Genomic DNA, 25122 nt, shown 5'->3' on the forward strand with positions numbered 1-25122 from the left:
AGCGGAAAACAAAGGAAAAGCCTCCCGCATAAGCAGCAAGGAGAAGCCCGAGAGGCATTTAATGCAAGTCCCCCCCCCTTATTTTTCATTTTTTTTTTAAAAAAAGGCTTAATTCGAATCCTTTCCACTGACGATCAGTTTTGCATGCTGAAGATCAGTCGCAGCGCCATCCTAGGCTGGTCTACTCTGGAGCAAGCTCCGTGGGGTTTGCTCCCAGGTAAGTGTGCGCAGGATTGCAGCCTTAATGCGGATTAGCGGCCCCCTTCGTGCAGGCTGGACCATTGCCCGGCCGTGTTTGCGGTGGGAAAGGTAAATTTAAAGGTCGTGCAATAAGGCGTATGCGCTTGAAATAAAAATAAACCAACGCGTGCCGCTGGGTGAAGAGGGGATCCTAACCCGCGCTTGAGATCCTGGGCTTTTTTCGTTTTGTGTGTTTTGCTCTGTCGGGGTTTCATTGGCCTCGGGCAGCCGAAAGGGTCAGACTTTCCTGGGCTTTGACATTGGGGAGGCGCCTTGGAAATTGCTGGGCTTGCAGGAAAGCGGAGAAGCTGCAAGATCTAGTTAGCTGCTAAATCGGTTCAGAGCAACCTCTGCTCTCTCCCGACCAGCAAAGAGCCTCTCTCCGCTATTGTTTCGCCCCAATTGGTGCAAGCCACGTAGTTTTCCTGCATGACCTTTGAAGTGCTATATTCAGGCCTAAGGCACCCATTCTCGCTCTGTCTCTCTTAATATAGGTGCTGGCTGAGCACTTTTATTGTTATTGCCACAGGGATATCATTGAGGGCTTTATTTATTACATTTATATTCTGCTTTTATCTTCCAAGGATCTCCTGCTCTCCATTCCAGCCTCACAACAACCCTGTGAGGGAGGTTAGGCTGAGAGACGCCAACGGGCCGTCTTCATGGCTGCTGAGCGGGGATTCGAACCCAGCTCTCGCAGATCATAGTCCGACCCTCTAGCTCGGGGTTTCCCAAACTGGGGTCTCCAGCTGTTTTGGGATTACAGTTCCCATCATCCCCGACCACTGGTCCTGCTAGCTAGGGGTGGTAGGAGTTGTGGTCCAAAAACAGCTGGGGACTCAAGTTTGGGAAAGCCTGCTCTAACCATTATGCCACACTGGCCAGTGCCAGCCCTACTGTATTCCTTCATTGCAGGGGCTTGTACTGGATCACTCTATGTGGGGCAGCCCTTGAGACTGACCCAGAAACTCCAGCGGGTGCAGAATGCTGCGGTGAGACTCCTTACGGGGTCCTCGCTGCGGGATCACATTCACCCGGCGCTATACCAGCTGCACTGGCTCCCGGTGGAGTACAGGATCAGGTTTAAGGTGCTGGTTTTAACCTTTAAAGCCCTATGTGGCCTAGGACCCTCGTACCTACGGGACCGCTTCTCCTGGTATGTCCCACGGAGGAAGTTACGTTCTTCAAATAAAAACATTTTGGAGATCCTGGGCCACAGGGAGGTTAGGCTGGCCTCAACCAGAGCCAGGGCTTTTTTGGCCGTGGCCCCGATCTGGTGGAACGCTCTGTCACAAGAGACCAGGGCCCTGCGAGACTTGACATCTTTCCACAGGGCCTGCAAGACAGAGCTATTCCACCAGGCCTTTGGCCAAGGCACAGCCTGACCCCCTCCTTTGGCAATCCTCACAGACCTCTAGCCCAGTGGTTGCCAGGAATTTGATTATGAATTGATTTTAGAATGTATTTAAATTAATTGATTGTGATTTTATGTAAAGTGTATTATTTTACTGTTGTCAGGTGCTCGGAGCCCGGCTTCGGCAGGGGACGGTGGGATATAAATAAATTATTACTACTATTATTGTTATTATGACACCTTGGTTCCCTTTCAACTCTACAATTCTAGAATTATGCTCAGAGGAGCCCCATTGAGGTTAATAGATGTGACTGACTTGGGGTCATTAATTTCAATGAGTGGCCTCTGAGTCACGTTCACATTTAATGTGCTGAGATTCCACTTTAAACAGTCTTGGCTTCCCTCCTAAATTCCTTAGGGCTACAATTTCCAGGGTACACTGTGGAAAGAGCTAGCTAGCTGCTGAAATGGCTCTGCAAAGGCTGGTAGCTTTTGAAGGATAGTTTGCAAGGCAGGGTTCATTCGCCCTCTTGGCATTTAGAGAAGGGCTGCAGCTCATTCCAAACCCTGGCAGCTCTGGGTATACCAAGCTGAGAATGTCCCCTGCCTGAAACTCGCAAGAGCCTCTGTCGGTCAGTGTAAACAACACTGAGCTAGTTGCGACTTTGTATAATACAGTTTCCTGTCTAGGAAAGATTCTACGCTTGAGACCCTGGAAAACCGCTGCCAGAAAGAAACCCCAGCCCTGGGCTAGATGAAACGGGGGTCTGATTAGATACCATTTGCCATGTCAGCCTCAGTTACTTATCTGTAAAATTGAAATAATTGTGATTCATGTTGCATGGTCGTTGTTGTGAGGGCTGCATACAGTACAGAGCCTTTTATCCCTGTGGGTTAAACCACAGAACCTAGGACCTGCCGATCAGAAGGCCGGCGGTTTGAATCCCCGTGACGGGGTGAGCTCCTGTTGCTCGGTCCCTGCTCCTGCCAACCTAGCAGTTCGAAAGCACGTCAAAGTGCAAGTAGATAAATAGGTACCGCTCTGGCGGGAAGGTAAACAGCGTTTCCGTGTGCTGCTCTGGTTTGCCAGAAGCGGCTTAGTCGTGCTGGCCACATGACCCGGAAGCTGTACGCCGGCTCCCTCGGCCAATAAAGCGAGATGAGTACCGCAACCCCAGAGTCGGTCATGAATGGACCTGATGGTCAGGGGTCCCTTTACCTTTACATCTTCACTGCAACTATTTTTATATACCGAATTATTTTCAGATGTTGACATTGTTTGTATATTTGGAACCATTTTTATATTTATGATTGTAACTCTTTTGTTTTACACAGGTATATATATATATATTTTATCATTGTAACCTGCCTCTGAGCCTTGTGTTGAAAGGCAGGTAATAAAAATTCTGTGGATTTTTAGCTCTTCTGTAGCAAAAGTGGACAGGTGCTGTTGTTTCGTTTCAAGAAAGATGTGGCTGTGTGAGTTTCATGGAAGTGTGATGAAGATCTGATGCACTCAGACAGATGAATTCTATCCCGGGTGGTCCTGCAAGAAAATCACAGGAATATGGCTTCTCTGGGTAAGGATTCCTTTCTGAATTTTGTGTTAGACGTCTGAGAGGCTTAGAAGCCTAGGGCTGTCTTCGGCAGTTCCAGTATTCATGGAAGATTTGTGCTTGGAGATTACAGTGCTGGTTTTACCCCTGCCCTTTGTGTGAATGAAAATGTGCTTTGAATAAGACTGGTTAGTCCAGATTTCAGAAAACAAAGGGCATTTTATTGAAATTAGGGGTCGTCGTCCCCCGCCCTACTGCAAATATTTTAAAATAATGAATGTCCCTTGTTGGTGGCAGATCTCATTTTTTAACTGGTTGGAACACGGGGGTGGTGGAATCACATAATTGCAAACATAAGAAAAGTATTATTATTATTACAGTGGAACTTTGGTTTTCAAGCGTCTCAAAAGCCGAACGATTTGGCGATTTGGAACCTGAACGCCGAATGCTTCCGCTTTCAAACATGCCTCAGAAGTCGACTGGCTTCCAAGGCATGTTTCTCCATTTTTTCAATAGATTCTGTGGACCGCTCATTGCGCCTCGGTTGTCAAACGTTTTGGAAGTTGAACATTCTTCCAGAACAGATTATGTTCAACAACCGAGGTTCCACTCTATTATTATTTATTGAACTTATATACCAGCCGGTACCCGCACGTCTCAGAGCTGTTCACAGAATAAAAGGACAAAAAATGAATATCAATAGCATCAAAAACCCCACAAACAATACCCCAGCCCAATACATTATTATTATTATTATTATTATTATTATTATTAAAATCTACCGACTACATTCCTCATGCTTAACAGTTTTGGACATTACTAATTCCAGACATCTCAGACCCGTCTCCTCTTCTCTTTGATTAGAGTTTCCTAACGTGACCATAAAGCTGGAAGACGAAGATGAGATGCCATGGCTCCCGAATAACCAGGGATCAGAGGATATTAAGAATTTCCCAGGCGACCGCTCAGGTGGTGGATTGGTTGAGCTAAACAGTGTGATGCATATATAATTATTCATAGATAATTTTTTGTTTCAGGTTGCCCACACCACGCTTTCTGCCGATTCTGGTGGATAGAAAAACAAAGGCTGACACCTTTCATGAGAACTAGTGGCATGAAATAGCTGAGCTGCTAGCCAGGATGCCCATAATGGTTACCTCTGATCTCAGCCCTGAGTTTGTTGGGCAGCCTTTGGCAAGCTTTAATGCTTAGCCTCCACTTTCCTTCCCCACCAGCTGCAGTATGGGGATAATTCAAGGACTTCACTTAGAACAGTGGTTCTCAACTTGTGGGTCCCCAGATGTTGTACTACAACACCCATCATCCCTGAACTCTGGCCTTGCTAGCTAGGGGTGATGGGAGTTGTAGTCCAACAACATCTGGGTGATGGGAAGTTTTGTTTCTGCACATGCTGAGCTGAAGCATTCCGTGCTCACCCACCCTAGAATGTTTGGTAACCTGTTCCTAATGCATGGTTGACCACATCTATGGAATACAATGGTTATGCCCTTTTAAGGTTTGCTATATATCAATCACTAGTTTTCAGACCTGTCCAACTCTGTGTTCCTTTCCCAACCTTTAATCTATTGATGATTAATGCCTATATGCAACCCTTGCTTTGTCTTTGTGTTAACCAATCAGCAACAAGCACATACGTGGCAATGCTGTAATATTCAATAAAAGGGACTCTCTGAGACATGCTCGAGAGATGCCTCCCGTATAACACTTGTCACTCGTCTGTTGTTTATTTCAACCCAACATCTGGCGACCCACAGGTTGAGAAAGGCTGACTTAGAAGGTTGTTCTAATGCTAAGTGCATATGTTACATCAAATTATTTTATCAAAGGCTATTTCAGGTGTTTCTTGCTTTCCATGTGCTATTATTATTATTATTACTACCATCTACAGGAGGCCCTCTCCTGCCAAGCTCAGTGATCAATTGGGGATACAGGGATGTGATGATCTTTTAGGAATCCTGGTCCCAATGTTGGTAAACAAAGCCCTATGTGACAAGTACCTGTTACCTTGGTTCCTTCTGATTACATTGGTCACTTTTTCCCCTCAGCAGGATTCCCTGTTCCTAAAACTGAAGTGGTCCATGGGGGAGATCCTTGGATCCCAGAGCCTGTTTTGGAGGAGAAAGAGATCCCAGCAGACTACGGCTCAGGTAAGCGGAAAGATCTGGGCAAACCCTTGGGAATCAACCTAGGCTTTTGACAGGAAGAGAACGTGGAAACTCTTGCCTGTTCATAACTTTGAGAGACAGTGTGGTGCAATGGGTAGTGTTAGACGATGACTTGGATGACTCAGGTTCAAATCCTCATTCAGTCGGGATAAAATGTTGGTAGAATGGGGGCCAACCATGTATACCATCGCGAACTTCTTAGAGGAAGGGTGACTCAACAGTGTGACACATCAGGGTTGGGAGTACTTGTGTGTCCCTCCAGATGTTGTCGGGATTCCATTTCCCATCAGCCCCTAGCCAACATGGCCGATGCACAGGAATGCTGGGAGTTGTAGAGACATAAACAGAGGAGCGCAAGGCCCAGCCCGTTCCAGATACCTCCAAGGTCATAACAGGAGGATCTGGACAGCTTTTCTGTGGATGGGGAAGTGTAACATGTAGCCTGGCTCTATGTTATTGGGGAAAGCTCTGGGATTTGGACAGGTTGGTGCCCGCTTCTGCCTGTCAAGGAGCCAGCTCCTCAGCCGCCCTCCTCTCTTCTCATTCCCCGAGCAGAGCTTCCGGATGTGATAATTAAGTTGGAACAAGAAGAGGTGCCGTACGTTCCCTGCCGCCCGGTTTCGGAGGCCAGTGTGACATTCCAGGCGGCCCACTCAGGTGAGTGAGCTTCAAACTACCTTGCTCTTGGGACCTTCATTAGCCTCATAACTGAATATGCAGTTTCTCCTCACGATAGTGGCCAACCTCACAAGCAGGACCCAAAATCTCCCAACTTCCCCTTGCTATTTGTTTCCGATATATGAGGCGCACTTACAGATACACTGCTTTTGAACATGAGGGTTCTGTCTCGGTATGGATAATATGACAGCAAGTGTGCCATGACTGTGGCAGAGAATGTTTCCCAAGCAGAAGGTCCCATAGCAGCCATCTTCAGATATCTCAAGGGCTGTCACATGGAAGAAGGAGCAAGCTTGTTTTCTCCCGCTCTGGAGGGTAGGATTCAAACCAATGGCTTCAAGTTACAAGAAAGGAGATTACGACTAAACATCAGGAAAAACTTTCTGACAGAGCTGTTCAGCAGTGGAACAGACTCCCTCAGGAAGTGTTGTATTCTCCTTCCTTGGAGGTTTTAAGCAGAGGTTGGAGGGCCATCTGCCATGGATGCTTTAGCTGAGATACCTCCGTTGCAGGGGGTTGGGCTAGATGACCCTCGGGGTCCCTTGCAACTCTACAGTTCTATGATTCTGTGATCAGTCTTGAACATGAGACCTTCTGCATGGGAAATGTCTGTTGGCAGTGTTTGGGAGAGTGGTTTTGTGGGGCTTGTTTGGCCCTGCTGTAAAGTCTGTCTGCAAGTTCTTTTTGTCATTGACTTCGTAAAGAAAGACGTTAAAGCGCTCTGTTTACTCTGATAGGAGATGGACGCGACAGAATATTCATGGGAGAAATGCCATATTACTCAGGCTTTGGGAGAAGCTTCGGCGACAAACAAGGCCTTATCAAACACAAGAGCCAACACCCCGCAGAGAAACCACACAAGTGTTCCTGCTGCTCTAAAAGCTTCATGAAAAGATCCAACCTTCGCACACACGAGAGAATCCACACGGGAGAAAAGCCATTTCGGTGCTCCGAGTGCGGGAACAGCTTCAGCGACGGATCCAGCCTTATTCGGCATAAGCGGAAACACACGGGCGAGAAACCCTACAGTTGCTCAGTCTGTGGGAAACGGTTCAATCAGAGCTCCAGCCTTATCAGGCACGAGAGAAGCCACACTGAGCACAGACCTTACAAATGCTTAGAGTGTGGTAAAAGATTCAACCAGAGTTCGACCTTGGTCAGACATGAGAGGATCCATAGAGAACAAAAACTCTTTAAATGTCCGGATTGCGACAAAAGATTTATTCAGACCGCGAGCCTCCTTGCACATCAGAGAATCCACCGGGGTGAAAAGCCGTATAGCTGCTCCGTGTGTGACAAGGGCTTTGTTCAGAGATCAAACCTCCTCATTCACGAGATGAAACACACTGGCTTGAAACCGTTCAAATGTTCAGACTGTGGGAAAGGGTTCAATCAGAACTCGAGCCTTGTCATACACAGGAGAATCCACACCGGAGAAAAACCATACAATTGTTCCCACTGCAGGAGACCTTTCAGCGACAAATCGAGCCTTAACAAACACGAGAGAGCCCACAGAGGGGACAAGCCGTTTAAGTGCTCCACTTGCGGGAAAAGCTTTGTCCGGAGGTCGCACCTTCTCACACACGAGAGAATCCACACGGGAGTGAAGCCGTTCAAATGTTCAGACTGCGGGAAAAGCTTCAGCAGCCGCTCGCATCTGATACGGCACGAGGGGACTCACACGGGCGAGAAGCCCTACGATTGCTCTTTCTGCGGGAAGAGCTTCAACCGGAAGTCCAACCTGACGAATCACGAGAGGACGCACACGGGAGAGAAGCCCTACAGGTGCTCCGACTGCGGGAAAAGCTTCAGCGACAGGTCGAGCCTCATCAAGCACGAGAGGATCCACACGGGAGAGAAGCCCTACAGCTGCGCGGCCTGCGAGAAAAGCTTCAGCGACAAGTCGAGCCTCATCCGGCACGAGAGGATCCACACGGAAGAGAAACCTTATAAATGCTCGGATTGCGGGAAAGGGTTCAACCAGAGCTCGAGCCTCATCGTCCACGAGAGAACCCACACAGGGGAGAAGCCGTTTAAGTGCTCGGACTGCGGGAAAGGCTTCATCCGGAGAACGATTCTCAACAAGCACGAGAGAACCCACACTGAGGAGAAGCAGTGAAAGAAGGCCTGGACTGCGAACGGGGCTCGGGTCGTCTAAGCTGTGAAGAAACTCCACTGGAATGAGACTGTTAGGACTGATACGGTGGTAGCGATGCAGCTGTGAAACAAGAAGTCCCTGGTTTGGTGAGATCGCCTCTGTCGTGATCTCAGGTCACCGTAGGCGAGCCAGTTCTCCCAACCTTTGGGACGTGGATTCACACCTGGGCTGTGGCCCAACACAGAATTAGGCCTAATTAAAATTCACTGATTACAGTGAGCTGAACATGCTCAACCCCAACGTCAGATGGGTTATGACCCTCATGTTTTTCCAGGGTGGGGAAAATGTCTGTGTTGGGGGAGGGAAATGGGCGAGGGGCTCAGTACCAGGTATAGGCAGACTTCAGGCTTGCTGGTTCAAATTATTATTATTATTATTATTATTATTATTACATGAGCTTTGTTTTTTTTAAAAAAATCCATCTAAAAGGCTATCTATAGCAGAGAATAAAAACAGACAGAAGCCTAAATACAGAAAATAGTACATGCAGAAATAATTGGGTAATCATACTTTCTGCATTACAGTATTAGCACTGAAGGGAGGGCTGTGGGCTGGGGATTGTGGGAAGGAGTCAGTGGGCATTTACTGTTAACAGATTAAATAATCCACGTTTATATTTAGGAGATTCTTGCTTGTTAGGAATGGAGTTTCAATATAAATGACAAAACAGCCCATTTCCCCTCACCTTGGTATTCAGAGTTGGGTTCTTAGCTTGCCCAACACTGACTTAGGCCTCTTCTGCACTATACGTTTAAAGCAGTATTTTATCACTTCAAACAGACATGACTTTCCCCTCAGAGCATCCTGGGAACTATGCTGTGTTTGTTTTTTAGACCCTTATTTTCCCTACAAAACTACATTTCCCAGAATTCCCACCAAAGGGGGCTTGACTGTTAAACCACTCATAAGATGGCAGCTCTGTGACGTAAACACAGAATTGTTAGGAGACCCCTGTTCCCCAAATCTGAGAGTCCATCCCTCTCTACAGTTCCCAGGATTCCTTGAGGAAAGAAGCCGTGACTATTTAAAGTGGTACGATACGGCTTTAAATTTATAATGTAGATGGGGGCCTTACTTTCAACCTTGAGCCTCACCAACTAAATCCAGGTGCAAAATATGGGTGATGCGGGTGGCGAGGTGGTCTAAACCACTGAGCCTCTTGGGCTTGCCAAGCAGAAGGTCGGCGGTTTGAATCCCCGCGACGGGGTGAGCTCCCGTTGCTCTGTCCCAGCTCCTGCCAACGTAGCAGTTCGAAAGCACACCAGTGCAAGTAGATAAATAGGTACCACCGCAGCAGGAAGGTAAACGGCATTTCCGTGCACTCTGTCACTTGTCACCGTCCTCTGTGTGCCAGTAGCGGTTTAGTCAAGCTGGCCACATGACCCGGAAAAGCTGTCTGTGACAAACGCCGGCTCCCTCGACCTGAAAGCAAGATGAGCGCCGCAACCCCATAGTCGCCTTCGACTGGACCTAACCGTCCAGGGCTCCTTTACCTTTTTTTACAAAATATGGAAGTAGAGGCCACATACAAAATGGCGGCTTGGGAGGTGTAGCTAATTACCAGCTGCACTTCATGAGCCACACACTGGAGCAACCTGTGTATACAATTGCAATTTTATAGCTTTGAGTTAGTGCTAATCAGGGATTTGGGGGTTTTTTGTGATGAGGGTAAGCGGGTGAGCTTTCCATAGGTCTCTAGGCGGTCATTGTGAGAACAGGATTCTGACTTAGACGTGCCTTTGGCCTGCATTGCTGCCATATTTAAACCGTTGGCCCCCAACGACTCCTGAACATGCATCGCAAAGTATCCAATGATCTACCTGGCAACCCCAGTCTACCCTCTACTTACCCCTGGTGTGGAACAGTTTCCCACGGCAGTCACATCCACAACGGTTATTTAAATTACACCGCTTCCCGCCACAAAAATCCTGGGAACTGTAGTGTGCTGGGAATTATAGTTCTGTGAACGAGAATTCTTCAGGGGAAGCCATGTTCTTTAAAGATGATGTGTGTCCCCCATTCAACAATACCAGCATATCTTCTTGCATGGATACGGCACCCCTCTTGCACCCCGATTCTTTTATCCTGCATGCTGATAATTCCTCTGCGGAGCCTTAAAAATAAAAGCCACGTTTTGAAGCTGTCTTGAGGCAGAGGAAGGTTCTTTTGTGTGATGATGAAGCAATTTATGCATCTGTAGCAAGACGCAAGTAGACATCCTAATAAACAAATAGTCTCTCTATAATTATTTTGGTCTTCTGTTGTGTTTGAGCAGCCTTCCAGGAACTGGGCAGTGGCCAATTCGCCCAATGGAATCTTTCTGCCCTAAGAGGTGGAGGGGCCCATCTAGAAAGACATGGCACGCAAGGAAACAGGAACAGGAGCAGAGGAGGAAAAGCAAGTTCAAGTAGTTCACTATGGCAGCTCAGGTGAAGTGGTGGTCTCCCTACCAGTGACAGGTGCTAGGGAATAAACAACAAAGAGGGGAGGGTTATCTTTGGGTGCTCCTCATTAACTTTTGAGAGGCATCTGCCTGGACCCGTGTTAGAAACAGGATGCTGGGTTCTGGTCCAGCGATACCCAAAGGGCCAGAGTGAAGAGGCTGAGAGCCCAGCAGGCTGGATTACTGCAATGTGCTCTTTGTGGGCCTGCCCTTGAAGTTGCTCCAGATGTAGATGATGCACAATCGGTGAGGCAGGAGATTGCAGACACATTGCTAAGTCAAAGGTGCCAGGATACCTGTAAGATTCTCAGCCGCCTTCTATATCCAGTTGATCACTGTGCTCAGCAGGTGAGGGCCTATTGCAGATTCCATCTTACTGGCAGGTCTGTTCCATGGAGTGGAGGAATCCCTCTTTGCAATTCCTCCCTGCTAAATACTAAACTGGCGTGTCTCATTTCAGCACCTACTGAAGCCCTCTTTCAACAAGCATTTAAAGCTAAGATCTTTTCCCAAACTGCACCTGTATTGCAAGGTGCTTTTATTGTTTCATTACTCATTCATTAGCTGGGCTCCCTTGTGAGGAGAAGTGGGATATAAAGTTAATTAATAAATACGGTAAGCTTTCTAAAATATGGTGGGGAAAACAACTCACTGCATGCTTGTGTGTTTCTTGTCTATGTCCAAGATAACTTTCACCTCACTTAAGAGGTGACAAGCAGGCTCTGCAACAAAATGTTGCAGTGTACAGGTATACTTTTTTTGTAGTCAACAGCCATTTTCTCCTTTATGAGGATATGTTCTATTCCATTACAGTGGTACCTCGGGTTACAGAGGCTTCAGGTTACAGACGCTTCAGGTTACAGACTCCACTAACCCAGAAATAGTACCTCGGGTTAAGAACTTTGCTTCAGGACGAGAACAGAAATCGTGCTCTGGCAGCGCGGCGGCAGCAACAGGAGGTCCCATTAGCTAAAGTGGTACCTCAGGTTAAGAACAGTTTCAGGTTAAGAATGGACTTCCAGAACAAATTAAGTTCTTAACCCGAGGTACCACTGTATTTCTCCCTGCCTCCTCAACACTCCATGTTCTGGGACCAGATAAACAACTACACAACTCTTTGAAGGTAGCCCTGTATCAGGAAGTTTAAAAACATCATACATTAAAATGTTTTGCTGTGTTTTAGTATTATGTTGGAAGCCACTCAGTTGGAGCAACCCAGTTAGATAGGCAGGGTAATACTACTACTACTACTAATTATATTATTTATACCCCGCCCATCTGGCTGGGTTTCCCCAGCCACTCTGGGCGGCACCCAACAGAGGATTAAAACAGAATAAAACTTCAAACATTAAAAACTTCCCTAAACAGGGCTGCCTTCAGATGTCTTCTAAAAGTCAGATAGTTGTTTATTTCCTTGACATCTGAGGGGAGGGTGTTCCACAGGGTGGGCGCCACTACCGAGAAGGCCCTCTGCCTGGTTCCCTGTAGCTTTGCTTCTCGCAATGAGGGAACCGCCAGAAGGCCCTCGGCGCTGAACCTCAGTGTCCGGGCTGAACAATGGGGGTGGAGACGCTCCTTCAGGTATACTGGGCCAAGGCATTCTGTTGGCAAATAGTATAATCCCATTTGGGTGGTGTAACCTCCAACATTGATTTTAGCTGTAGACCAAAGAGATCTTGAGGGCCATGGATTCGAAATTAAAATGCACTCCTATACTTCTACCTAGAAGTCCCATTGATTTCAATTGGATTTACTCCCAGGTAAGCATGCATAGAATTGCAACCTGAGGTCATTAGGCATAAGACTGTTTAGAGGATTATCTGTATGGTGACCTTGACATTAAAAAATAATTGTCAATGCATTCCAAATCTACATTTATACAATTTATACAATGCATAATTCCTAAAAAATTATTTGCGTCATTCTTGTTTAGCTAGTCAAGGGAGCTTTGAGTCCCTGTAGTCTTGCCATCAACCAAGGGAAATAGCTTCTGAGATTTCAGCAAACACTTCCCAAAGTGTTATTCAAAGCCATAAGGGCTAGTAACTTGCACTTATTTTTCTATTTTAAAAAAATGTTTATTTGAGCAATAAAACTCGTAAGCTGCCCACTAACATAGTTGCCCGGGCAGCTTCCAGTTACAATAAAACAAATCAAATATAGAGCAGAGAATAATACCAGCTTAACAACAACAACAAAATAAACCTCAGCAACACCCAAAATGTGAAAGCTGGATGCTTCTAGAGACTGCTGGCATTTTTTTTATGTAGTTCTCAGGAATTGTGGCATACACACAACCCCCGACTGTTACACTGAATTCAAATCCAGGTATTCAGAATAGCTTCTGTTCTATATCAATGGACAGCAAAAGAAAGTTCAAATATTTGAAAGGGCATATTCTCAGTTGGCCCCACCGTCATCAACCCCCCACCCTCAAAGTGGATCTACTTTAGCAGAGAATATTCTGAAAGTGGATCTGTCCCAGAGCAGATCTGTGGGATTCCACACCAACACACCAATGACGCATTAAGTGGGGGTCTAGTGCAACTGTCCATCACTTCCTCGCAGGCAGGATCTGACCATGGGGACAGGCCACCTCAACCACATCTGGAAGTGGTTCTTTGATGAAACCCTGTTATGACTTGAATGGCTTCCCTCGCTTTCAGATGGTGGCACAGACTTTGTGCCACTGGCCGGCCCGGGAGACCCAGACTGCGCATGCACCTTCCAGATGGCAAAAGACCGGCAATTGCAAAATAGGAGCAGGATTTGCCCTAAAAACATCTAATTTCAGATCTGCAAGAATGGACTGTTGTAATAGTTTCCCATGCTGTTTGATGTAGCCAGCCAAACCAAGCGTTCTCCGTGAACTTTCGCTTTTACCCATACAATTAATTCCCCCGTGGGAACATTGCAAGAGTTAAAAAGTTTTTGTTCTGAAGTGCAGTACTGAAATGAAGTAAAATGAGAAAAGCGAAAGGTAAGGGGACGTACGTACTGAGAACGCAGAGCTCAAGGATGAGGTCTATGGGGTGAGGAACTGAAGATCACACTAACTAGCCACCAGGAAATTAGTGCTTTTTCCACTAGACAGGACTGCTAGAGGCCTGGTGTGTGTGTGCTAATCCTCAATATGCAAAATTCCCCGTAGATAGAAACATAACATGCCCAAGTTCCTTTTATTGATGTGCTAATTCTCTATGTGCAGGAAGATCCTGTCCCCAAATTAGGGAATGTTCAACTATGTGAATACCCCACAGCAGTGTAAAATTGTACAGCCCAGAAAAAGCTCTATCACATGACCCAACGGGAAAATAAAGCCTGTCATGGTATATTCTGCATTGTTTCCTATGGCACCTAGCAGGAAATAATTCGCTGTGAGGTTTCTTCCTACCCTACCAAAGCACGAGTCTTTCTAGAGTTGCTCTCCGGTGTGACTTTTCTGGTGCCTGATCAGATTTGACCGGTCACCGAAACTCTTCCCGCAGTCCGAGCATTTGAACGGCTTCTCTCCCGTGTGGGTCCTCTCGTGCGCGAGCAAGTTGGCGCTCTGGTTGAACCCTTTCCCGCAGCTGGGGCACTTGTAGGGCTTCTCTCCCGTGTGGGTCCTCTCGTGTTTGATCAGGCTCGACTTGTACGGGAAGCTTTTCCCGCAGCGGGGGCATCCGTACGGCTTCTCCCCCGTGTGAGTTCTCTTGTGGACGGCGAGAGTCGTTTTGTTGGTGAAGGTTTTCCCGCAGTGAGCGCACTTATACGGCCTCTCCCCCGTGTGCGTCCTCTCGTGAACAACAAGGTTCCGTCTCTCGTGGAAGCTTTTCTCGCACTCGGAACATTTATAGGGTTTCTCTTCCGCCTGGGCCCCTACGTATCTTGTCAGGGCTGAGTCGCCGCCGGAACTTTCCCCGCCGTCGGAGGACGGGTTCGTTTTCTCCCCTTTGTGGGTCCTCTCGTGCCTGAGGAGGTTCGACCTCTGAACGAAGCTTTTCCCACAGTCCGTGCAAGCGTGAGGCTTCTCCCCCGTGTGAGTTCTCTCGTGCTTAACCAGGCTCGATTTGCTGGTGAAGCCTTTCCCGCAACCGGAGCACCCGTAAGGCTTTTCTCCGGTGTGAGTCCTCTCGTGCACGACGAGGCTCGACTTGTTCGTGAAGCTTTTCCCGCAGGCGCGGCACCGGTAAGGTTTCTCTCCCGTGTGGGTCTTCTTGTGCTTCACGAGGTTGCGCCCGTCGTTGAAGCACCTCCCGCAGTCAGAGCACTTGTGGGGCTTTTCCCCCGTGTGGGTCCTCTGGTGCACAATGAAGTTGGATCTCTGGCCGAAGCTCTTCTCGCACTCCAAACACTGGTAAGGCTTCTTCCTGGTGTGGGCTCTCTCGTGGATGAGGAGCTTGTACTTCAGGTTGTAGGCCCGGCCACAGTAAGCGCACTTGTACAGGCTCTCTCCGCTGTGAGTTCTCTCGTGCGCGAGGCGCTTCAATTTCTGGATGACGCTTTTCCCACAGGCCGAAAACCAATATGGCTTCCCTCCCGCTTGGGTCTTCTTGTGCCTGAGGAGGGCTGACCTATAGCTGAACCTTTTCCCGCAGTCGGAGCACGCGTATGGCTTCTCTCCTCGATGGGCCCTCTCGTGTCTGACCAGGCTCGATTTGTCAACGAAGCTTTTCCCACAGGCAGAGCATGGGTACGGTTTCTCTCCCGTGTGGCTTCTTTCGTGGATGACGAGGCTCAAGCTGTGGTTGAACCTCTTCCCGCACTTTGAGCACTGAAAGGACTCCTCCTCCTTGTGCATTATCTCGTGGGCGTGAAGGTGCGACCTCTGAACGAAGCCTTTCCCGCACTCGGCGCATTTGTACGGCTTCTCGCCCGTGTGGGTCCTCTCGTGGATGAGGAAGTTGGACCTCTGGATGAAGCCCTTTCCACAGTGCGAGCACTTGTATGGCCTCTCCCCGGCCTCCATCTTCTCGTGCCTCAGAAGCGCCGACTTGTGGCGGAAATTCTTCCCGCACTCTGAGCATTTGTACGGCTTCTCTCCCGTGTGGGTCCTCTCGTGCCGGGTCAGGATCGACCTCTGGCTGAAGCTCCTCCCGCACTCGGCACACCGGTGCGGTTTCTCCCCGGTGTGCGTCTTCTTGTGCCGTACGAGGCTCGACCTCTGCGTGAAGCTCTTCTCGCAGTCTGGGCACGGGTACACCTTCTCCCCCACGTGGCTCCTTTCGTGGACGACGAGGTTGAGGCTGTGATTGAATCTCTTCCCGCACTTTGTGCACTGGTAGGGCTGCTCGGGCTTATGCGTCATCTCGTGTACCAGCAGGTGCCACCTCTGGACGAAGCTTTTCCCGCAGTCTGAGCACAGGTACGGTTTCTCGCCGGTGTGGATTCTCTCGTGGATGAGGAAGTTGGACCTCTGGATGAAGCCCTTTCCGCAGTGAGAGCATTCGTACGGCCTCTCCCCGGCCTCCATCTTCTCGTGCCTCAGAAGCGCCGACTTGTGGCGGAAATTCTTCCCGCACTCTGAGCATTTGTACGGCTTCTCTCCCGTGTGGGTCCTCTCGTGCCGGGTCAGGATCGACCTCTGGCTGAAGCTCCTCCCGCACTCTGCGCATTCGTAGGGCTTCTCTCCCGTGTGCGTCTTCTCGTGTCGCACGAGGCTAGACCTCTGCGTGAAGCTTTTCCCGCAGTCTGAGCATTTGTTCTCTTTCTCCTCCGTGCATCTTTTCCCATGGCCCTCTTCTGTCGGGATAAAGGGAAAGCAAACGAGTGAACAAGCAAGTTTGACTGGGAAGGGAAAATGTACAATGTGTTACCTTAACAATGGGTATGAATCTACTTATGTTGTCATGCAAGTGGAACGCCTACTTGCTCAACAAACAAGGTAGTTCAGTTGGCAGGGCATAAAACTCTTCATCTCAGGGTCACGAGTTTGAGTCTCACCTTGGGCAAAAGATTCCTGCATTCAGGGCCCTTTGTCAAATTTTTAGAGACAACTATATGTACTTGGGCCCTGGATTCTTATTATAGCCTGGATAGCTCAGTTGGTTAGAGTGTGATGCTGATAACGCCAAGGTTGCAGGTGTGATTCCTGTATAGGGCAGCTGCATATTCCTGCATTGCAGGGGGTTGGACTAGATAGTCCTCAAAGTACCTTCCAACACTACTACTACTACTACTACTACTACTATTATTATTATTATTATTATTATTATTATTATTTCTACTACTACTACTACAGTGGTACCTTGGAAGTCAAAAGGAATCTGTTCCAGAAGTCCGTTCGACTTCCAAAAGGTTTGGAAACCAAGGCGCAGCTTCCAAGCTTCCTGCAGCCAATCAGAAGCCATGGAAGCCGTGTTGGACATTTGGGTTCCAAAGAATGTTCACAAACCAGAACATTCACTCCCGGGTTTGCGGCGTTCGGGAGCCAAAATGTTTGACTCGCAAGGCGTTTGGGATCCAAGGTACGCCTGTATTATTATTATCCCTTTCCACAGATGGGTCTCAAGGCAATGTACAATAAAAACAACTTTTAAAAGTTGAAAGCAACACACAGACAAACAGATCTATTTATCCAAAACAAAGCAGACATCCAGGGCAGGGGCCCATTCATTCAACTGGGAAAACCCATTGGAATAGAAATGTCTTCAATTGTTTCCAGAAAGTGCAGATAGTGGTCACTTGTCATTAACTAGACAATAAAGCTATTCCACAGAGCCTGGAGGAGGATCACACTTTTTCTTCCCTGCTGTTGTTTTTGGAGACACATGTGCACAACTCCACACAAATACACTCCCTTCCAGCAAACACAGAAGTTGTGCCTGACAGCAAAGTGTAAATCTAGATTCACTTTGAGGATGGGGCGAGCATGATGCGAAAAGAGTAGACATTTGTGAGTATCTGAGGGGCAGTTAACGTGCTGCTCATTATGAAGCCTCTCTGTGCCTGTAGTGGTCTTTGGTTCCAACAGCCACTACAGGCAGCTGTCACTGGACATTATCCTTCCAGCTTTTCCTGCATGTTGGGGGCAGAGAGAGCTGCTGCTGAAAATCAAGACACAAATGCTGTTTCGATTTTGCAAAAGCATATATATCAGTAGGTATTGTTGACCTGTCTCACTGACAGTTATTTTAATAGGATCTTAGCTAAATAAACCTCTCACCTGAGTGGGCAGGTGGGGATGTTTCCTTTTCCTCAGAGCCCTGGTGATACACCACCCAAAGCTCGTCATCTTCTTCCTTCTTGATTATCACAGCAGAAAACCCTGGTTGGTGGGGAAGACACTTGTTAGTATGCTAATGTCAGTATGGGACTTTCAATTTTCAAAGCACTTCCCCTGCATCATCTAGTTGCAATCTTTACAAACAGCCCAACAAGCCCCCCCCCCCCCATTTTAACAGATGGGAGGACTGAGGCTGGGATACAAGTGGCTTGCCTAAGGGCAGCTACTAAGTTGATGGCAGAGGTGAGATTTAAACCAGGATTTCCCTACACCGTGCAAGTTGTCCTAAGTGCAGAATCATATCCTGACCTCCAACAACGGGTTTCCAGGAAGACCCCTTCACCTCTCCCACAAATCCCAGGGCATCTCATGAATCGGATTATCCCATTCCTCACCCAAGATGGGACACAACATTGTGAAAATATTAACCATTGGGAAGCCAAAGAACCACAGAATCACGGCAACCATCCAAGGGCCTGAGAAGAAGAGCTTGGATTTGATATCCTGCCTTTCACTCCCCTTCAGGAGTCTCAAAGCGGCTAACAATCTCCTTTCCCTTCCTCCCCCACAACAAACACTCTGTGAGGTGAGTGGGGCTGAGAGACGTCAGAGAAGTGTGACTGGCCCAAGGTCACCCAGCAGCTGCATGTGGAGGAGCGGGGAAGCGAACCCGGTTCACCAGATTACGAGTCTACCGTCCTTAACCACTACACCACACTGGCTCTCTGAGAGCCAATTTCACTTGGGGTGGGGGTGACCTTTGGGGAAGGTGGGGCCTGAGATTGGTGGGCGGGGCCAAAGGCAAAAGTGGGTGGAGCAACAGGTGTGACTCTTACCTTTCTGTTTTAGGCTACATTCCAGCCAAACAATATTCTGAGGTCTCCACAGCTACCCACACACATCTCTCCGTCCAGACTAACAAGAAGCGTTATCCCACACATTACAGCAAATGTACTTCTGCGTGGCCGGAACGTGGCCTACTGTACTATGATAACAGTCGCATCCACTAGTCTGCCCACTTTCTCCTCTCTCCTTTCTCCTCCCATCGCTGGCAGGTGGCCCCTCAAAGGCTCTCAAAGAGGCAGTGTGGCCCTCGGAGGTGGGAAAAGTTCCCTGCCCCTGAATTATAAAGGCAGGTTTAAGGCTGCTCCTCACCCGAGGATACCGTTTCTCTTTCCTGGAGAGAGGAGTTCAGCGGATTCGCTCCTTGTTCCGATTTCTCCGGAAGCCACAGCTCCTCTTCCTGTTCCACCTTTATGATCACATCAGGAAACTCTGAAAAAGAGACATGTCCAGAGATTAAACATTTTTGGGATATGATCCATGAAGAGATTAAAAAATTGATAAAGGTTTCATAGAACAAAAGGGCAGAAGCATACTTATTAGGAATTTTGGGTAAGGATATATCCCCAAAGATAAAATTAACATATTTCTATACGCATCAACAGCAGCGAGAATATTGGTAGCCAGCTAACGGAAAGGAAATACTATTCCAACAAAAAGAGAATGGTTAAGTAAGCTATGTGAGTATCTGGAGTTAATTGACGGACTTAATAAGGCACAAATCCAAAATTATGGTACAGAGACAATGGGATTGTCTAAATGAATATTTACACAAGCAGGGCTCAAATACGAAAGTTTGGTTGTGCTTAGACTAACCTTGTGAAGAATATAAAGAACACAAAGAATTGATGGACTATGAAAGAACTTAAGGAAAGGAAGTGAACAAAGAACAGATGTAAAGGTGAACTAGAAATTAAGAGACGTGTGGTGAATTTTAATTAGGATTTTTATAATGTAATGTTTAAAGTATAAATTTGGTATTATTGATGGATAGTAGTTTCCCCCCCCTTTCTTTTTTCCCTCTTTCTTTTTTCTTTTCTTTTATCTTTCTTTTTTCTTTTCCTTTATTTGTTGTCTTTTTTCTTCTTTAGTCTGCATTTGGTAAATATGTAGACAATTGTGTTTATATTGTTATGTATGGATTTTTTTTCGATTTTCCTTTTCTATTTACCTTGTAGTATTTAATAAAACTAATAAAAAATATTATTGAAAAAGGAAACTCTGAGAAAGAAATATTAAAAGGGAATGAGGCTGAGAAGGTGGAGGGAGTCGATTTTGGGGTTTCTCTCCAGGACAAATGGTTTCTTTTCACTTAGCTTGTTTAAGCTCTCTCACCCTCTCCACCGTCCAACGGCATCTCCCTCTCCTTTTTGGCGGAAAGATCCGGAACCCATGGGTCTTCTCCAGGGGCAAGTCGAGAGAACATGTCAGGTTCAGGAAGAGAAAAGGCTGAGGGGAAAGGAAAGAGGTGGACAGTCAGAAGCAACATTTTTTGTGTTCATAGTCATGTTAGCTCATATTCAGACTGTTGATATTTGGAGACACACATACCCAGAATTCTGCTTTTGCACATTTATAGCTCCGAGGGCCTTCTGGCAGTTCCCTCATTGCGATCTCACTTTATGCACATAAATTCTATTATTATTATTATTATTATTATTATTACTACTACTACTACTATTATTTGCAACAACCCTGTAAGGTAGACTGGTATGAATCATTTACCCAATTTACATCCTGCTCAAAGCAAGAGCAGCCAAGGCGGCTTTCTGAAAGCTAAAAAAGCAATAGGAATATGAATGAAAACCAGAAGCCACGTTTGAAGAGGACTGGAAAACGTTTATTGAATAGATGGAAAATAATTGTGGACAGCTGTAAACGCTGGCAGCATTAAGAATAAATTCAACAGTGTAAATAAGTTTTGATGGCTGTAGTTTATGTAAAATATGCAAGGATTTATGTTATGCAAAATGAACCATGGAAAGGGAAGAAGGGAAGACATTGATGTTTTAAGATTGTTTAAACCGCCCTGAGACCCCCCCCCCCAAGGTATAGGGTGGTATATAAATTCTAACAACAACAACAACAACAGAGACTAAAGCTGTCAGGCAGAAAGTAAGTCAGACGTTTTCCCGACAGCAGGGGAAGGCGAGGGCAGTATATGCAAATACTGACAATATGATGAACAAATAAACAAGCGAATGGACAAACAAGTAAATGAATAAATAAATAAATGCCAAGTGTTATTTGAGGACTGTGATTTTTGGAGCACCACCACACTTCTGATCTTCTCGGTGCACAATATGCACACCGCTTTTGTTTCCAGATTCACCGCATTTAGACGAGAGGCGTTTATCCTCCCGCTCCTGCCTCTCGATTTCTTTGTCTGCAGCTCATCTAAACAGGGGTAGTGGGGAAGGGGAGCGGGGCTCAGGGGCCTTTGCGAGGATGCGCTGCAAAAGGAAAACCCTTTGATTTTGTGGGGGGAGAGGTTTGCTTTCCGCCCCCCCCAACTCATCTCTCCTACCTCTTCTTTCTCTTTCCCCCTTAAAATGCAAGTTTCTCCCTCTTCTCTTTCACTCACCCGCTCCTTGCAGCCTTTGCATTGCAGCCTCTGCGAATCTTGCAAACCCTAAATTTCTGCAAGGCGGCGTTAAATCCCCCCAAATCCAGAAAGGGGCGGGGGAGGGGGGAACACACAGGAAGGAGGTTCGCTTTTTGATTTTTTTTGCACTTCCCCATCTCTCATATCTTTATCTGATCCTCTCTAGGAACAGGCGCTCTCTCCGCTTAACCCCTTGAGTCCACGGGGAGGGAACGGAGAGCAGCTGTCCGCAGAAACGTCCAAGTAAGTCCAGCCGATTGCATCTCCGCCGGGCGCTGGGTTCGAATCCTGAGCGCGCCGCAAATGCTCTTGCGGTTGCGTAATCATGCGGGGAAGAAAGGGGCGGGGAAACCTGCGCATAATTTAAAATTAAAAGAAAATGTAAAAGAAAAGAATTGCTTAGTAGAGAAAGCAGAGACAGGGCAGAGAAGGAGGGGTCGGCTGGGAAGTGCATGAATGAGTGTTCTCTGTGGTGTATTATTATTATTATTATTATTATTATTATTTACCGACCTTTCAACTTGAGGTTCTAAGTTGGATTACAACAATCCAAAATACAGTTTAAAGACTTTGAAAAATACTGTCAAAATTTATATTTTACAAAAATCAGCACTATCTCAGGTGTCGAAAGGAAAGGCTGAGTCTTCAGAATTCACCAAAAGCTATATAATGAAGTATCCAACTGCATAACGGACACCTGCGATTTCCCCAAAGCTGAATGAAACCTTAAGCAAGCAAAATTCAAGGGTTAAAAGTCGGGGTGGTTCAGAGGAGAATGAACCTCAAGTCTCCCCATCTCTCTTTCTAAATCATAGAATTGTAGAATTGGAAGGGATCACAAGGGCCCATCTAATGATTCAACCCCCTACAATGCAGGATTTTTTCCCAACTCTCTGAGCTATCTCCAGACATATTTTTTTACTTTGCTTATAGGGTGGCTAGCTGCATCTCAAAGCACTGCACTTCATTAAGGCCTGCTGGGAATTTTAGCTCTTGGGGTGGGGGGTAAACTACAATTCCCAGCGTTAATACAATAGCCAGGAATAAAAATGGAGGTGATGCACGCAACACCATCAGTTCCAGGAGGGCAGCTCAAAGGAATCAGAGACCCTCAGGTCATTCAAGATGGGGCCACGAAGGAGTTTCTTTCTCAACCAGCTCTCCCCCCAGTTAAGTGTCGTAGCGCTGGGAAGCCCACTGGCAATTTCTTCTCCTCAGGGCTGTGGCATCTCCTCACTCAGGAAGAGAAGTCACTGGCTGCCCACATGTGTAGCAGTAGCTCCTGAAGCGCTGCCGCCACACATCCAAAGCAGCGTCGCCCTGGTCCAGAAACTCTTCCTTTATTTCCACAGAAGACAAGGGCAGCTGGGCCAGTTGAGCTTCTCCCAAAGGATTCTGGGAAGTGGTATATATATATATATATATATATATATATTACTTTTCTAACAATTTAAACACTACAAAACAAAACAAAAACAAAACAAAAAAAGAACAATGCAATACAATACAAAAACACTACATATCACTAACACATTAAACTGACAAAACCAAACAAGAACAGTTTAAAACACCTCAAACAATTTCAATATCTTATCTTTCATTCACTTATTTCACCGACCTCCTCACACCTCCCTTTTTGTATTCCACTTCTGTCAATTGTTTCAGCAATTCCTTTCCATCTTCCTCTGTTTTCTATCCTATAATTATCTTAACACATTCTAACCTTATTTTTTCCTTTAATATTCTATTAATCTATTTATACTTAAATCCTTATAACATTTCTACTAAAGCCATATAACTTCATTCCAACATTCTTCCAACATTCATTAATTTTACAGTATTTCTGTAAATAGTCTTTAAACTTTTTTCAGTCTTCTTCCACCGACTCTTCTCCCTGGTCTCAGATTCTGCCAGTCATTTCCAGCAGTTCCATATAGTCCATCAACTTCATCTGCCATTCTTCCCGGGTGGGTAGATCTTGTGTTTTCCTATACTTTGCGATAAGTATTCTTGCTGCTGTTGTTGCATACATAAAAAAAGTTCTATCCTTCTTTGGCACCAATTGGCCGACCATGCCCAGGAGAAAGGCCTCTGGTTTCTTCAGGAAGGTATATTTGAATACCTTTTTCATTTCATTATAAATCATCTCCCAGAATGTCTTAATCCTTGGGCATGTCCACCAAAGGTGAAAGAATGTACCTTCAGTCTCTTTACATTTCCAGCATTTATTGTCAGGCAAATGATAAATTTTTTCAAGCTTGACTGGTGTCATGTACCACCTATAAATCATTTTCATTAAATTTTCTCTTAGGGCATTACATGCCGTGAATTTCATACCTGTGGTCCATAACTGTTCTGGGAAGTGGTTTATAAAGGGTCCTGAGAGTTGTGAGGAGATATCTATCCCCCCACCGAGCTACGAGTCCCAGTGTGACATGACAAGCAAACGCTTTCCCCAGGGAACTCTGGGAATTGTAGCTCTCACTTTTAACCACTGTTCATATTTTATTGAACCATTCTTAGGGTTGCCATATGTCCGGGGATTTTCTTTTAAAAAGCTCAACAATTTGTTTTTGCCCTGATTTTCACTTCTTGAAATATGGCAGCCCTAATCCTTCTATCTTGGAAGCACTGTTTTTTTTATTATTTTAAAGTCTTCCACTAGGCAGCGACTACTTAAAAGTTTTCTACTTGGTAGCAGCAAATTCCGTTTTGTTTGCATGTCTCTTATATAGGCACTGGTACCTTTTGAAGAGATGGTGGCGAATTCCTTCAAGGCAGAACAGCCTACATCAGATGCCGCTGTAGAGTTTGATTCTTCCATGAAAACCACACAGGAGGATGTTGGGGAAGCCAGGTTGCTAGGTAGGAACTCTGAATTGTTCGACGGCACTCATCTGCTAGAGTAGGTGTAGCCAGGGCCGGCCCTCCCATGAGGCAATATGAGTCAACCACCTCAGGCGACAGCATCTACAGTGGCAGCAGATCTGCCTTCCAAGGAATACATCGCCTGCTGCTGGTGTCATTGTGGCAGCAATGGCTGCAGCACACTCCTTAAAGGCCAGTCTTGCTGCCTCAACATATCCTCTCAGCGACCTCTTAGAGAATAGGAGGCACTGCTGGTCTCCTCCCTGATGGATTGTTCCTGAGGTAGATCCTCACTCTTCCTTACAGAGACCCCCTGCACAGGTTTCTCCTTATTAACGTTTAGTGATCTTCCTCTGTCCGTTTCACTTCAGACAGGTGTCACGGACACAACACTGTCCTCCCCGGTATCCTGAGAAGCCTCTCTCAGCAGCCATTCTCCTTCTCACACAGAGAGAGAACAGAAAAGCCGTTAAAAATGACAGTTACTGGAATAACAGTCACAACAGAAAGGAATGCCTCTCTCGTGTGATTCACAGTCAGCCAATCACATGAGAGCTACTGCCAGAGGAAGAAAAAAACCCATGTTAAAAGTACACAGTACAGTGGTACCTTGGGTTACAGACGCTTCAGATTACAGACGCTTCAGGTTACAGACTCCGCTAACCCAGAAATAATACCTCGGGTTAAGAACTTTGCTTCAGGATGGGAACAGAAATCATGCTCCAGTGGCGGAGCGGCAGCAGGAGGCCCCATTAGCTATAATAAGCTTCCAGCAAATACAGTGGTCTGTTAAACATTAAAAGCTTCTCTAAACAGGTACCTCAGTGGTTCCCTAAAGTGGTACCTCAGGTTAAGAACAGTTTCATGTTAAGAACGGACCTCCAGAACGTATTAAGTTCTTAACCAGAGGTACCACTGTAACTTAACATAAGTAAACATTCCCATTTCAAGGAATTAAATCATTATTTTTAACAAGGGATGGCG

At 46.5% G+C, this 25122-nt stretch overlaps 2 protein-coding genes across 6 annotated transcripts; one reads left to right on the forward strand and one right to left on the reverse strand.

Annotated features, from left to right (window-relative positions):
• The first annotated feature begins 33 nt into the window (after nt 1–33).
• LOC310670413 (uncharacterized protein) lies at nt 34–10417 on the forward strand. 4 transcript variants are annotated; one of them, XM_083425740.1, is made up of 6 exons: nt 34–223; nt 3060–3174; nt 4015–4119; nt 5220–5318; nt 5892–5993; nt 6752–10417. In XM_083425740.1, exons 2-6 carry the CDS (start codon nt 3162–3164, stop codon nt 8131–8133), a joined length of 1701 nt encoding a protein of 566 aa, XP_083281866.1. In that variant the 5' UTR covers nt 34–223; nt 3060–3161; the 3' UTR covers nt 8134–10417. The 4 variants fall into 4 exon arrangements, with proteins under 4 accessions (XP_083281866.1, XP_083281863.1, XP_083281865.1 ...); XM_083425737.1 differs by having other exon boundaries at nt 35–309; nt 3015–3174; nt 5217–5318; XM_083425739.1 differs by having other exon boundaries at nt 35–223; nt 5217–5318.
• A 2254-nt stretch (nt 10418–12671) lies between these two features.
• On the reverse strand, nt 12672–24637 carry LOC310670153 (uncharacterized protein). Of its 2 annotated transcripts, XM_083424922.1 has the most exons (6): nt 24016–24636; nt 21250–21622; nt 20001–20114; nt 18978–19097; nt 17763–17864; nt 12672–16339 (listed from the first exon to the last, which is right to left on the reverse strand). In XM_083424922.1, exons 2-6 carry the CDS (start codon nt 21269–21271, stop codon nt 14031–14033), a joined length of 2667 nt encoding a protein of 888 aa, XP_083281048.1. In that variant the 5' UTR covers nt 21272–21622; nt 24016–24636; the 3' UTR covers nt 12672–14030. The 2 variants fall into 2 exon arrangements, with proteins under 2 accessions (XP_083281048.1, XP_083281047.1); XM_083424921.1 differs by lacking the exon at nt 21250–21622 and having other exon boundaries at nt 24016–24637.
• Between the last annotated feature and the right edge of the window lie 485 nt (nt 24638–25122).

This window comes from Podarcis tiliguerta (genome assembly GCF_965153285.1).
Source record: "Podarcis tiliguerta genome assembly, chromosome: 2".
Lineage (NCBI taxonomy): Eukaryota > Metazoa > Chordata > Lepidosauria > Squamata > Lacertidae > Podarcis > Podarcis tiliguerta.

Excerpts from the sequence above, each read along its gene's own strand:
- LOC310670413 (XM_083425737.1), top strand. Across the intron at positions 4,120-5,216 it reads TTTCCCAGGCGACCGCTCAG|CAGGATTCCCTGTTCCTAAA; the intron begins GTGGTGGATTGG and ends TTTTCCCCTCAG. Across the intron at positions 5,994-6,751 it reads ATTCCAGGCGGCCCACTCAG|GAGATGGACGCGACAGAATA; the intron begins GTGAGTGAGCTT and ends TTACTCTGATAG.
- LOC310670153 (XM_083424921.1), bottom strand. The coding sequence starts at position 24,094 with ATGGAAGAATCAAACTCTACAGCGGCATCTGATGTAGGCTGTTCTGCC. Across the intron at positions 19,098-20,000 it reads GCCGTTGGACGGTGGAGAGG|AGTTTCCTGATGTGATCATA; the intron begins GTGAGAGAGCTT and ends TCTCTTTTTCAG. Across the intron at positions 16,340-17,762 it reads ATCCCCACCTGCCCACTCAG|AAGAGGGCCATGGGAAAAGA; the intron begins GTGAGAGGTTTA and ends TTATCCCGACAG.